Source organism: Microcaecilia unicolor, chromosome 4, assembly GCF_901765095.1.
Source record: "Microcaecilia unicolor chromosome 4, aMicUni1.1, whole genome shotgun sequence".
NCBI classification, from domain to species: Eukaryota; Metazoa; Chordata; class Amphibia; order Gymnophiona; family Siphonopidae; genus Microcaecilia; species Microcaecilia unicolor.
Genome location: NC_044034.1, coordinates 182,691,309 through 182,704,962, shown reverse-complemented (window position 1 = coordinate 182,704,962; position 13,654 = coordinate 182,691,309). Strand labels below are relative to the sequence as shown.

General features: G+C 41.5%; 1 protein-coding gene across 3 annotated transcripts in view; it reads left to right on the top strand.

Annotated features, from left to right (window-relative positions):
- COPB1 (coatomer protein complex subunit beta 1) overlaps positions 1–13,654 on the top strand; it is a 152,273-nt gene that overhangs the window by 97,124 nt on the left and 41,495 nt on the right. For all 3 annotated transcript variants that reach the window (XM_030201038.1, XM_030201040.1, XM_030201039.1), the window contains exons 12-13: positions 5,101–5,197; positions 10,271–10,431. In XM_030201038.1, the coding sequence (XP_030056898.1) occupies positions 5,101–5,197; positions 10,271–10,431 (258 nt within the window). The remainder of the gene's footprint in view (positions 1–5,100; positions 5,198–10,270; positions 10,432–13,654) is intronic.

The window sequence follows — 13,654 nt, the reverse complement described above, 5'->3', positions numbered from 1 at the left end:
GGCGAACAGGACAAGCTGCGGCCCAGCTGGAAGGATTACCCGCGACCCAGCCAGCAGCAAACAGCGACCAAGGCAGGGGGAGGAGTACTCCTTCCCTGCCTAGGAATCGCTGGAGACTGGCTGCCAAACTAACGAAACAACCGCACACCGACGCACCATCTCCATCATTCAAAAGGCATCCATTCTTTCTTCAACAGAAATGCAAACTAATAATACAAAACAAACAAAGAATACATGGTTTCTCAGGTGGCTGCAGGTAACTACTACTACTACTACTTAACATTTCTAGAGCGCTACTAGGGTTACGCAGCGCTGTACAATTTAACAAAGAGAGGCAGTCCCTGCTCAAAGAGCTTACAATCTAATAGACAAGTGAACGGTCGGTCTGATTAGGGCAGTCTGGATTCACTGAACGGTAAGGGTAACTCCCCACCCCCTTCCTCTTCCCCTTTTGCCGAAGCCGCTAAGGACGTGCCCAACCATCCCCAGCCTCAGGCAAGCTGTCTCCCACCTCGGGGATTCCCCGAGCACCCGGAAAAAGACGGCGCTGATTCCTGCAGCGCATAAATGTTCCAGCATTCCCCTGCAGCCGGCCTGAAATGGACCAAACATACCGGATCACCCCCCGACGGCCCGAGACCGTGCTCTTCTCCCTTCCGCCAACTTAAAACAACCATCCCCGTCCTCAGGCAAGCCGTCACCCACCTCCAGGATGCCCAGAACCCCAGCCCAATGGAAAAAGATGGCGCTGCTTCCAACAGCACATTTCTCTTCCAGCATTTCCCTACAGCAGCTCTGAAACGGCCAAAAAATACCGACAGACATAGAACGTGCTCCTCTACCTTCCACCCATCTAAAACAACACTGCTGCCTCAGCACAACACAAAAAAAAAAAACATGGAAAAAAAAACACTCAACAAAGGCTGACCCCCCTACAACCACATTTACATTTCACCAACAGAAAGACCCCCCTCCACAAACCTCCTTGACAGACAAAACCACACACACACAATACAACAGAAACACACCCTCAAAGCCACACACCAATCCAACCCACTTTGTCAGCACAGCACATCCCCCAACCCCCAAGCAAAAAACAAAACAAGACACACATCAACAACCTGCACACACACCGCACCCTCACACACACACACACACACACACACACACACACAATAACTCTGTGACACATACACACACACACAAAAACCAACATGCTAGCGCCCGTTTCATTGGTTTCGGAAACGGACCTTTTTTACTAGTAATATAATAATTTGCACCTCCAGCGTTCTGAAGCTGACTCGTGGCAGCTTGGAAGTGAAGCCCTGAAGTGTTCGTAGGCTTCGTAATCGCTCCGCCCATGGTAATGCGACGTCAGAAGAATCCCTCCCTCCGATGTCCAGACCCCCCTCCGAGTTCCTGACCCCTGGACCCCCCTGCCGTGACCCTCTCGAGCCCCCCTTCCTGCCACAACCCTCCCCCGCCGCCGTCGCGTACCTGTGCTGGCGGGGGACCCCAGCCCCCTCCAGCTGAAGTCCTCTTTTGGGCCGTGAGGCGTGGGCAAATGATCTGATAAAGTTGCAATCTGTTTGTGTGTGTGCGTCTGTCCCCATAGAAATTTATGATGCCAAAAACGGGACCGAAGTACGGCATGCAGTTAAACAGATCATATGCTTATCTGACGTGCACTTAACTGGAGTGCACTGTATATATATTTTTTATACTTTATTTTTTTATTTTTACATTTACATAGTAAATATAAATGTAGAAGCAATATCTGCAAATATGTAATAAGGAAAAAAAGAGAAAAATATATAATCAATATTATGGAAATTTTCTCTTATATTTTGTCCACAAATATTTTAGATCCAGATACCAGGCAGAACAGTAACAACTTTAAACAAAGAGAAAACCTAAATATCAATAGAGCAGTTGGTAGCTGACTAATACTAGCAGCCGAATAAACAGCATAATTAACTGGTGGATGTAGCCAAGGGAGCCCTAACACTTTCTTTTGAATTAATAAATTCTAGCAATTTTTGGGGGTCAAAAAAACCATAATCAAATTAAGGGACACTAGACATCTGCAAGGAAAGTTTAACACAAACAATCCACCTAAGTTAAGAACTCTTGGTTTAAAAACCAGGAATTCTCTCATTTTTTGTTTGTCCCTTACTAAATCAGGGAAAACCTGAGTTTTTGATCCCAAAAAAAGAGCATTTATATGACGGAAGTAGGAACGGAAAATGTTGTTTCTGTCCGGCTCTAAGGCAAAAGTCACTAAGTAGTTCATTCTGTCACAACTTCTAAAGAACTTTCCAGAAATTCAGTCAAATTTAAATCAGGTTGAGGTTGTTCATTTGAGGATCTTGAAGTCCCCATTATATATTGGGGCTCTGACTATGGGCGGATAACCCTCAGCTGGGATTCCCAGTATGTCACCGAAGTATTTTTTAAGCAGGTCCGAAGTAGGTATTAAAGGTGATTTTGGAAAATTTAAAAACCTCGTTCCTTCGTCCTTGATTTTCTAGATATTGAAGCTTACAGACTTGAATGTTTCTCTTTTTAGTAAGCATTGAGGTAACACTTTGTAACTGTGTAATTTCCTCTTCTAATGCATTAGTTTTATTAAATTGATCTTCAGTCTTTTCAGACAAAATTTGATGAGATTGTTTTAGTTCCAGAATCTCCCCCTTAAAAGAACTGGATATCAATAACAGAGTAGAGTTCAAACCTTGGATAGCATCCCACAGCAACTCCATCGTCACCACAGCCGGTCTTATCAAACCACCATTGCCTCTGGAAGCAAGGCCCTGAACGGGAGAAGAGGAGGGCTGAACTACCTGCCTCTCCTTGGTTGTTAATCTCCCCGGGGACGAAGTGCTGACATGTCCTCCTCTCTCAGGAAGTACAAGCTGATTCACTCCAGGCACCGCCATTTGCTGCAACCCTGCCATCAGAGAATTGCTTCCAGGTCGAGGGGGGGCTGCACTGGAGGGAGGGCTCAATGACACTCCCTCTATGCTGCAGTCTGTGTTGGCAGACACGGAACCCATCGAAGCGGGTGTCTGCTTTCCGAGCGCTCGCACCCCGAAGTTCTCCGTAGTTGCTTGATGAGAAGAAGGCGTTCCTACCAGGCTTGAGGATGTAAGAGCCTTTGCTTTCCCCTTTCTTTCCCCCATTACCAGCACGAGGAAAATTCTTAGCGCCAGGCTCTTTCAGAGATATTCAAGAGCACAGAAAGTGCACGACTGCTCCAGTCGCCATCCTGGATCGATTCCTTAAGTAATATTTTTTATTAAAATAGCTTAATGGAATGTTAGTGTGAAGCTGAGTATTTGAAAGGAGCTCTCTGATTGGCTGCACTGCTCTTTAGCAGTTGAAAGAAACAGTTGGTGAGAGAGAAACGGAAGACATCAGAAAGAGAAGAGATGAGATGTTTCTTGAGATGTCTGCTTCAGAGAGTGAAAAGTGAAGAATAAATGTAAAAGTTTGAATGGGATAATAAAGAAACGTATGTGAAGCAACAGAGAATATTTAAATCCTGAGAGGAGGTTTTATTTAATTTTGGAGAAGAAACAGTTAATTTTAACTCTTCTCTTTGAAAAGAATTTGGTGACTAATGGTTAAATTGGAAAAAACCATTTGACAGAAACATAATTTGGTAGGAAATTTGATTATAACTCTGAATAAAAGGTACATATTTTTGACAGATTAATTCTCTGTGTGTGTTCAAAGAGAGGAAGGACACTTTGGGAAAACTGAAGATATTATATAAGGAACTGACATAGTATTACTATGTTCCTAAATGAAGAAAAATTATTCTCAGTCTTTAAAATAAAATTGGAACTGAAAGAAAAAATTGAAGTTATACAAGTTTTCTCCATTGAGATTCAGAATCTGAATCAACAATAAGTCACTTAAATACAAGAAAGGCAAAAGAGGATTTATGATATCTCCTATACCATTTGAGAGTAGTGGAAGTTTGATGTATGTAAGTGAGTGAAAATGGAACTTCATCGAACAGCATGCAGAAGTGAAGAGGACCCGCTGTCAGTAGACAGGTTAAGGAAAAATAAACTCAGAAGTCAGGAATCCAGAACAGGAAATTGAGTTCATTTTATTTAATTAGGTTTTACAGTATAGGTTCCTGTGACAGGCAGGCATATATATACATTTACACACACTGTGAAGGGAGTCAGATTCTCTCCTATTATTTTTATTTGAAGGAAAGGTTTAGGGAGAAGGTAAATATAAAGTGTCAAAGACAGATGAGGAAATGAAATCAAGAGAGCCTGAAGGTAAAGATACGTAAAGAAGGAATACACACATTTACACTTATACATATACTTACCTTGAAGAATCTGGGACCTGGAAAAAAGAGAAACAGAAATGTGTTAATATATTTGTTTTTAGTGAAATACAAATTGAGGAAATAGACTGCAAGTTATACTTATTTTTTAAGTACACCCTGTAAGAAAAAGGGAAATATTTTATTCAAGAGTGAATTCATAGATTTATTAATTTAACCTGTTTAAAATATTTCTGGTGTAATATTCACCTGAGTGTTCTGTGTGACTATACATACACTTGTGAAAGAAAGAGAATTAGAATTGTAGTATCTGGATCCAGTAGGTAGAATTTTAATTATTTTGCACTTTTAAGATTTTTAAACAGTTTTTAATACTTTTAATTATATTTAATGACAAGTGCAATAAATTCACTGTTTTCACTTTATTGAACACCATTGGTTTTCATCCGGTGACATCTTTTATGGGTAGAGTAATTTCTTTTGTTATACCTCTCTCCTGTGAGATAAACGCAGTCTGAGGTAACTTGGCTATTCCATGACTACACAAACAGGTAAAAGTAAGACTGTATGCATGTCTCAGCTAGGCTGGTTACACTAAGAAACAACATGTAATAAGATTTTATTTTCGCTTCCAGAGTCATTGATCATAGATGGACATGGTACCGAAGCCATGCTGTTGTTAATACATGTTGAATTTGGGTGACTGAAATGAGAAATCATGAGTTGCAGCATTGGAGGCATGTCAGTGTTATAGTACACAAAACCCTTTCTGACTTTGCTTTTCCTAGGATATACCGTGGTGCTCTGTGGATTCTTGGAGAATACTGTAGCACGAAGAGCGACATCCAGAGTGTGATGACTGAGATCCGCAGATCCCTGGGGGAGGTATTTTATTCCAAAAGAGCAACTGCTCTGATGCAGTTCTGTTTAACTTGCTGTTTTTTTCCATTTGTGTGCTCTGTATTGTATAAGTGAATAACGTTAGCAGTTTTGTGACATCTTCATTCTTCCAAGTTACTCAGTTGCAGAAGGGAACCTTTTTGGCCAGTTCTAGTTTTGAACTTATATCCCTTAAAGTACTGTAATATTTGTAGTCCTTGATTCTGCTCATTGAAGTCAATGCATCTATGAGAGGATTGTCAGAAATCCAGAACAAGCCAACAATCTCCATCCTGAAACAGGGTGATTTGGAAGCCTTGATGCTAGATACTAAATCCAGGGGAAACTTCTGTGGTAGTGCTCACTGTGAGAATAGGTGTTAGAATGATTAGGAAGGTGATGGAAAGAGTTGTCCTTAAGGTGGAGGGGCAGTCATTTGTTTTTTATTTATTTATTCATTTAATCAATATATACAAGAAACATCTTGTGTAGAAAAGTGTCAGTTAACTAATAACATTTACATAGGAAAAAAGGAAAGAAAAAGTAAAGTTTACATTTTCAAAAAGTAATTGACACTGAAGTCCATAAATTGTGATCCAAGATTTTAGGAAATCTAAGGGAGAAACATATATTAAAAGAACAATATACAGGATAATGCAATCTCTACTAAGTGGAGTTATTCCTTACTTTAATGCTTCCATTTTTACTGAGGCTATAAGTGTCGATACGTGTGCAGGTTCTGTAAATACATATTTTTTCTCCCTAAGCCTTACTATGCACTTGCAGGGGTATCTTAAGAAAAAGGTACCCCCCAGGTGCAAACTTTCAGGCCTAAGGAGGAAGAATTGTTTCCTCCGTCGTCTTGTCTCCTTGGAGACATCAGGAAATAACAATACTTTAAAACCTAAAAAAGGTTTATCCTTATTTCGAAAAAACAAACGGAAAATCCAATTCTTGTCAGGCAATAATGCAACTGTCGCCACTAAGGTAGCGGCTGTTGCTAATTCAGTGTGAGAGGTCTCAAGCAAAAGAGAAACATCTATCGGATTTTCAGTCACTTTATTCAAGTTCTTCCCTGGAATGTAATATACTTGGGAAAATGGTGGTAAATTCTGTTCCGGTATATCCAAAACTTCCCGAAGATAACTGTCAGGTTTAACATCTCGAGAGGAGCAACATTTTGTATTCTGGGAAAATTAACAAATCTCAGGTTATGATTTTTAGTGTAATTATCAAATATCTCCATTTTCTGCCTGAGATTCGTCAAGTCTTTTATCATCGTTGGTTGTAACGTTTCAAACTTCATAATCCTTTGATCCATTTTTTCAACTTTGTCATTTAAAACCTTAATCTCTTTCTCTCTTTTTTGTAAGTCAATTTCTAAGGACGTTATTTTTGGTGTAACATCATTAATCTGTTTTAAGAAAATTTGTCCCAGGTTAGACATTAAATCCCACAATGCGTCTAATGTCACTTTTGGTTTAACCACTAACTCTTTAGGAAGTGCAAACCTTTCAGAAGACTGCTCACGGGTCTCACTTTGTCCCTCAGCTCCTCTCTCCTCGTTCCGCGGCGGTTCCATGGGCAAACTGCCCTCCAGTCCTTCCTCAGATGCAAATGAAGCTTCTCCACGACGTTCTTCTGGGCCCATACCACCTTCCGAGGGGACCCTGTCGAGTCAGAGAGGAAGGTACTCGCGCCTATCGGCTGAGGAGGTGGAGTGCGTGCAGCGGGGCTCAGAGTGGTTTCAAAACCGGGGGAAACCGAAATCTCCCGTTCGCCGGCGTTCCCTACCGGAGGCGTTCCGCCATCATGAACAACTCCCTGCGGTCTCAAAAAAACGATCAATTGGACCAGGTAAAGAGGGAGGTAGCGGGGAAGCTCTGACCGCTATTCTCCCTCTTCGCTTAGGCATGTCTTCTGCGAACAAAGGAAATGGGACTCACAGCGTCTTAGCAGAGCGTGGCCATCTTGGATCCCCGGGGATCCCGGGGGGGGGGGGGGGCAGTCATTTGTGATTGGCGTTAGAGGGACAGGTAAAGGAAGGACAAGTGATAGAACAATTTAAAGAATGAAATTCATATGAAATGGAAGCAAGAGAACAAGCAGAGAGAACATTTCAGGAACTAGTTTTCAACCATATTGTTACTACAATATGGTTTAAAACTAGTTCCTGAAATGTTCTCTCTGCTTGTTCTCTTGCTTCCATTTCATATGAATATTTCATTCTTTAAATTTATTGTGCCTTTAAAAATAGTTTAGTTTTGTTGATTTCTTAAGAATTGGTTTCAGAAAGTTTAGCTAAGTGAGGGAGAAACACAAAATAGCAAGTCAGCGGAAAGCAATAATTGTATGAAAAATGTTCTGGTTGCTAAGTCACACTGGGTAAGAAAAGTACTTTCCATTATGTAGCTTATAGTTGTGACCATCAACCAGCAGGTAGAGAGAGAAAATACTGAGCAGCTTGACTGGATGTCAAGAGACATATGTCTCAGCTCAGTTTTCAATTCTCTTATCTCCAGCAGGTGGATGAGCACGCTTTTCAGCCTCTGGTTCTGAGTGCTTTGCTCCTGGATTGGCAGAAAACATAATGAAATTGTTCAAAATAGACTTTTGTATATTGGCTAGGTACAGTAAAATAAGTTTGCTCTTATTTTTGGTAGGGGGAAACTTTGAGAAATAAGAGTCACGTCTCATCTTAAAAAGAAATATAACACTGGACACAACCTTTAGGTTTGATTCTTGGGCCAGTTCATTTTAACATTTTTGTAAGCAATGTTGCTGAAGGACTGTCTGGTAAGGTTTTGCCACTTTGTGGATGATACCAAAATCTGCAATAGGGTAGGCACCCCTGATGGTGTGGATAACATGAGGAAGGACCTAATGAAACTTGAAGAATGGTCTGGAATTTGGGCTGCAAAAACCCGAGAGGCGGTACAGTTTAGAGGGCGAAGAACTTTTGTGCACGAAAGAGGAGCGAGACTTGGGTGTAATTGTATGTCATGATCTTAAGGTGGCCAAACAGGTAGAAGAGATGATGGCGAAAGCCAGAAGGATGCATAGTGAGAGGAATGGCCAATAGGTGATGATGGTGTTCTTGTGTAAGACTCTGGTGAGACCTCATTTAGAAAACTGTGTACAATTCTGGAGTCTGCACCTTCAAAAAGATATAAACCAGATGGAGTCGATCCAGAGGGCAGCTACCAAAATGGTTAGTGTTTGGGGACAAACTTAAAAATCTCAATATGTATACTTTTGAAGAAAGGAGGGAAAGAGGAGATATGATAGAGACATTTAAATGCAGAGGAGGCAAGTCTCAACTGAAAGGAAGCTTTGGAATGAGGGAGCATAGGATGAAGGCGAAAGAGAACAGACTCAAGTAACTTAAGGAAATACTTCTTGACAGAAAGGGTGGTGAATTCATGGAATGGCCTTCTGGTGGAAGTGGTGGAGATGAAAACTGTATCTTGATTTTTAGGGGGGTTGACTGTCCCATGTGTCCCCTCTGGTATGCTGGCCAGTTGACACATACCAGAGAGTAACTCTAGAAGGCTTTTCATAATCATCTGACTCCGTGTTTGTGTAGGGAATTATATGCGCTCCCTAATACCCATTTCAACCCAAGAGAATTGTTACACCTTTAGATGTTATATAAGAAAGGAAGGAGATAGGTTTCAAAGATATATAGTTTTATTTGCCAACTCACCAATATAATACAGGTTAAGATGATACACGAGGTGATCAAGGTGTGGAGGTCCGCAGGTCAGCATGCCTTTTGGAGATCTCCAACCACATACATTTGTGTCTTTTTATACCCTTCTGCTTGCATTCAAATCAATGGGCTCTCATACACTCTTATGATAAACTTGTTTACACAGAGGACCCCCCCCCCCCTCTTTTCATGCCCAACCGCAAGATGCTCCTCAGGAAGATCTCCCTCCCTTATCTTATTTGGGACTTCCCTATTCTGCTGCCACCTGGTACTTTCCATTTTCTTTACTTGAGTTAGGATATTTCACAATTCAACTGTCGACTGTAAAAACAAGTCTTCTCTAACTCAGATACAGAGATAAAGGAAGCCATTTTACAAATGAGAGATTCCAATTTGATTTCAGATTCCTTGACCATTCTTTTTCCAATTAGGTCTCAGTCTAGGCTCTAGGCCGGACCTTACTTTTCCAGCAGGCTTCCAGCTGTACAAGCCACTTAATTTTCAGCTTTGCCTAAGTCTCCAAAAGGCCTGCCTGGTCCTTTAAGCTTGGGCTCCCACCATTCCAGTAGTGGCCCTTAGCTGTACCATATTTCTACAATCTGAATTTAAGAAAGTTTAGGACAAGTACATAGGATGTCTAAGGAAGAGGAAGGGAGAGTAGATAGCATTTTATTTATTTGTTTAAAATATTTATAAACCACTCTATCAAATAGTACTAGGTGGTGTACAGGTTAAACAAGTTGGGGCTCATTTTCAAAGCACTTAGCCTTCCAAAGTTCCATAGAAACCTATGGAACTTTGGAAGGCTAAGTGCTTTGAAAATATGCCTCGACCATCATACAGACATTACAATAAACTTAATAATACAATTACAAAAGTCTTAATCCAAAAAAAACAATTTGTCATACTGTGAGCAGCCTTATTACTACTAATCTGAGAAATCCTGAGAAAAATAAGAACTGATGGACAGACTAGGTAGATCATATAGCTTTTATCTGCCTTCATGTTTCTATGCAGTCAGGTTTGGTTAGTTTGGAAGGATTTTACCCAAAATGTCTTGGTGTAGTGACAACAAAGTTCTTCATGTTATCTAGAACAGAATAAAGGTCAATGCTAAAAACATAACTGTCTGAATGAAAAATAGAATTTCTAAACATATAGTGATCAACTGGGTCAGACTGAGTTAAAATTTTAGTAATTAAGAAGTAGAGTGGTGTGGTAGCCGTGGTAGTCCACTTTTAAAGGTAATCAATAGAAATCAAACAAAATAAAACAAGGAAAAGAAAATAAGAAGATACCTTTTTATTGGACATAACTTAATACATTTCTTTATTAGCTTCAGTATCCTTTGCTCTTCTTTTCCTTAGATTCCAATAGTGGAGACTGAAATAAAGAGAGAATCTGGTGAGTTGAAAACTGAAGAGGAGGTGACTGTGGGTCCAGCTCAGAAATTAGTGACGGAGATGGGTACCTATGCCACACAGAGTGCCCTTAGCAGTTCCAGACCTTCCAAAAAGGAAGAAGACAGGTATTGAGTGGTAGTATGTACAATACAAAGTTGAGAGGGTGGTGCTGAAGGGGATTACATATTGAATAGTAAACATAGGATGATGAGGATCATTTGATGTATGCAGACTACCTGGGCATATGCAGCTTTTTTTTTTTAAACTTTAAATTTTTATTAACCAGCAATGAATTTGTATTACCACAATCACTAACAAAGTTTTTTTATCCCCCCCTCCCCTTTCGCCCACCCTCCCTCCCCTCCTGCTCCTCAATTACTGTATCATTTGGGTCATGTCCTTTAGTTGAGTCCATAATTCAGAAGTCATGCTGAATCTTCTCACCCTTTTATCCGTGAGCTTCTCCATCTCCCCAATAAGGGATAATTTCAAAATCCAGTCTTGCTCCGTTGGGGCCTTCTTCTGTTTCCAATGTTTTGCAATAACACTCTTCGCCGCCGTTAAGCACATTCTCTTTATTTATTTTTTTTTTAGTAATCTTTTTTTTATTAATAACAAGCAGAGCATATTAATACAAACAAAAGACAAATACACTCAAAGTTCAGGGTGTAGTATTAACTCTTTGACAATTACAAGCTCCCATTTACATATTGTTCACTGATGTAGTGTATGCGTCCAACATGCTCCCAACAAATATATCCGAACACAATTGTGATCTCTGAGCTCTTGCTCATTAATTTTCTAATTTATTCCCCCCCCCCGTCCCCCCCATTCCCCACTCCCCTACTTCCCTAACCCCTCCCTTCCCTCCACCCTACCCACCCCCCGTCTAGTATTTGTTTATTTATGTGGCAGAACTGTTTGGGCCCACCACAGAACCACCACTTGAAGTATTATGCAGAGGACAATTTGGGATACATTCTAAACAACGCTTCCATATGCTATTATATTCTTTAGATGTGTTGTTCTGCAGGTTCTCTGTTCTTCAAATCTCCCACTCTGCCATCTGACGCATGTGTCCATACCATACCACTGGTCGATAGCACATTCTCTTTAAACGTCTCTTTAAATGTAGGTTGGAAAGTGAGACAAAAGAGGTTGAGAATGTCTCCCTCTCTGGCAGCAAAATAACTCTTCAATGAGTTTTCCAATGTGCACCTCACGTTCAAAAATGGGCAGAATTGGACAAGAGGATCCAGAGAAATAAGCTGTCCTCTCCCCACCCCCCCAAAAAATAATAAATTACCCAATGCAGGTTTTGGGACACAATGTAGCAGAATTGGATGAAATGTGGTATTTGAGAAAAAATGGTAAAAGGGCACATTGAGTCAAAAAATTGGCCAAATCAGACTAAGAGTTCTACTGAAATAATTTCTCCCCCCCCCCCCCCTCAAAAAAAAATTTAAAAAACCATGAATTACCCAGTGCATTGCTATGGGAGAAGGAACTCCATCTTCTGTAGCACAGGATCTTACAGACTATATAGTGGATCATAGCAGTTAAGGAAAATTTTTTTTTTTTTCAAACTGCTTCTCATATTCTCCCCACCTACCTCCGCACCAAAAAATTGCCCTCCAGCATAAACTGCCCCACCACTTGAAAAATTACTCCACAACTGCAGTACCACCCCATAAACTGCAGCCACCCTCAAAAACTACCACTGCAAGCTGCCCGAACTCCTTAAATCATTTCCCCACAATTTCACCTGTGACAAAACAGTGGGTTTTTAAACCTGTAAAACTGTATTTGTTGAAATGTATTTCTCTAGTTTGGCCAGCAGGTGGTGCTTGTTTATGTTTAAAGCTGTTACAGAGAGATGATTGTTCCCTCTTTAGTTAACACAGATAAGAATTAACATGCAGTGATGTAGCCAGCTACTTTCAAAACTTGTTGTTCTGGGCTCTGTGAGCAGCTATATGTTCCTGATCTCCCCAGGCACTATTCAGGTAGTGACTAAATGTTTAGATAGTTTTATAATTGATCCATATTTAATTACCTGTTACTGATTGCACCTTTTCTGTTCATAGTTCTAATTTTTCATAACAATAAACATTTTTTGTTTATTGTCTCTACTTGTCTGGACTGATAAAGAATCTTGGTGGGTTGTGTGTTGATCTGTGGGTGCTTTCTAGGAGTGTGGCCCCAGTAACTTAGGAATTGCTGGGGAATAATTTGAGAGCGTGAGACTTGCCCAGGGGTGGTTCGGACCCAGTCGGTGGGAGGAGAGTGCTAGTGTAGAGCACAAGCAGCAGGTGCAGGCGGACCTGAACTGTGCTGGGGATAGACCCTCTAAGTGGCCACGGGGTAGCCCCAGGCGGGTGGTTAGTTGTTTCGTGATACACCTACTCCAAGAATTACCCCTTCCAGTTGTCATACCTCCCATTAACTACCCCACACCCAAAAAGTACTTCCAGATGATTGATCCATCACCATGCAAACTGTCCCACTCTGAAAAACTACGTTTGGCAAATGTCCCGCAAACTGCCCTACCCCCCCCCCCCCCCCCCCCCCCGGAATTATCCTCTCTCAACTGCCCCGCAGTCTTCTCACTCCTAAACACTATCCGCAGTGTGAACCTCTCTGTTGTCTCACATCCTCTTCTCTCCTCTTCTTCCTTCTGTACGTTTGGTCCTTTTACACCCCCTACCCTCATTCCAGAATTTTCCCTTTCCCATAGCTCTGCTGCTGCCTTCCATGCCCTGATCAGGATGTAAGATTATTCTGGACTTTAATTGGGAGAGACACACTTCACTGATGCATCCCATACTCCAGTTATGACTGACTATGATGACGCATCCCAATCCTGACACTGTCTAACTGCTAAGAAGTAGGGCCAGAGGATTTTCAAAACCCTGCTCTTGAGAGATTAGGTCTTTTTTAAAAAAGAACTTGCTCCCCTCTGAAGGGACACCACCTTGTAAGTGGTGGAGGGGCTTCTGTGTTTCAATGACTCAGAGGGCTGTGCTGCAGGGTTACCCATATCAGACAGGCCTCTGAGGAGAAACCAGACAAAGAGTGTCCCAACCTGGAGGATCCAAGATGGCGTTGAGGGAGGACGTACGCTAGTTGAGTTCCCGTTTTACACCAGAATGCCTGAAGAAGAGGGCGCGCTCCCCAGAGAATGGGGAAGAGAAAAGGCAAAGCCGTGGTGCTGTCCTCCTCGAACACAGCTGAGGTTCCCACCACTTCTCAGTCTATTTTGGAGAGATTCGGGGTCATAACGTCGGGGATATCGGTTCTTGCTTCGGGGAACAGCAAGGCTTTATTGCCGAATCTCAGTGGAGGGAG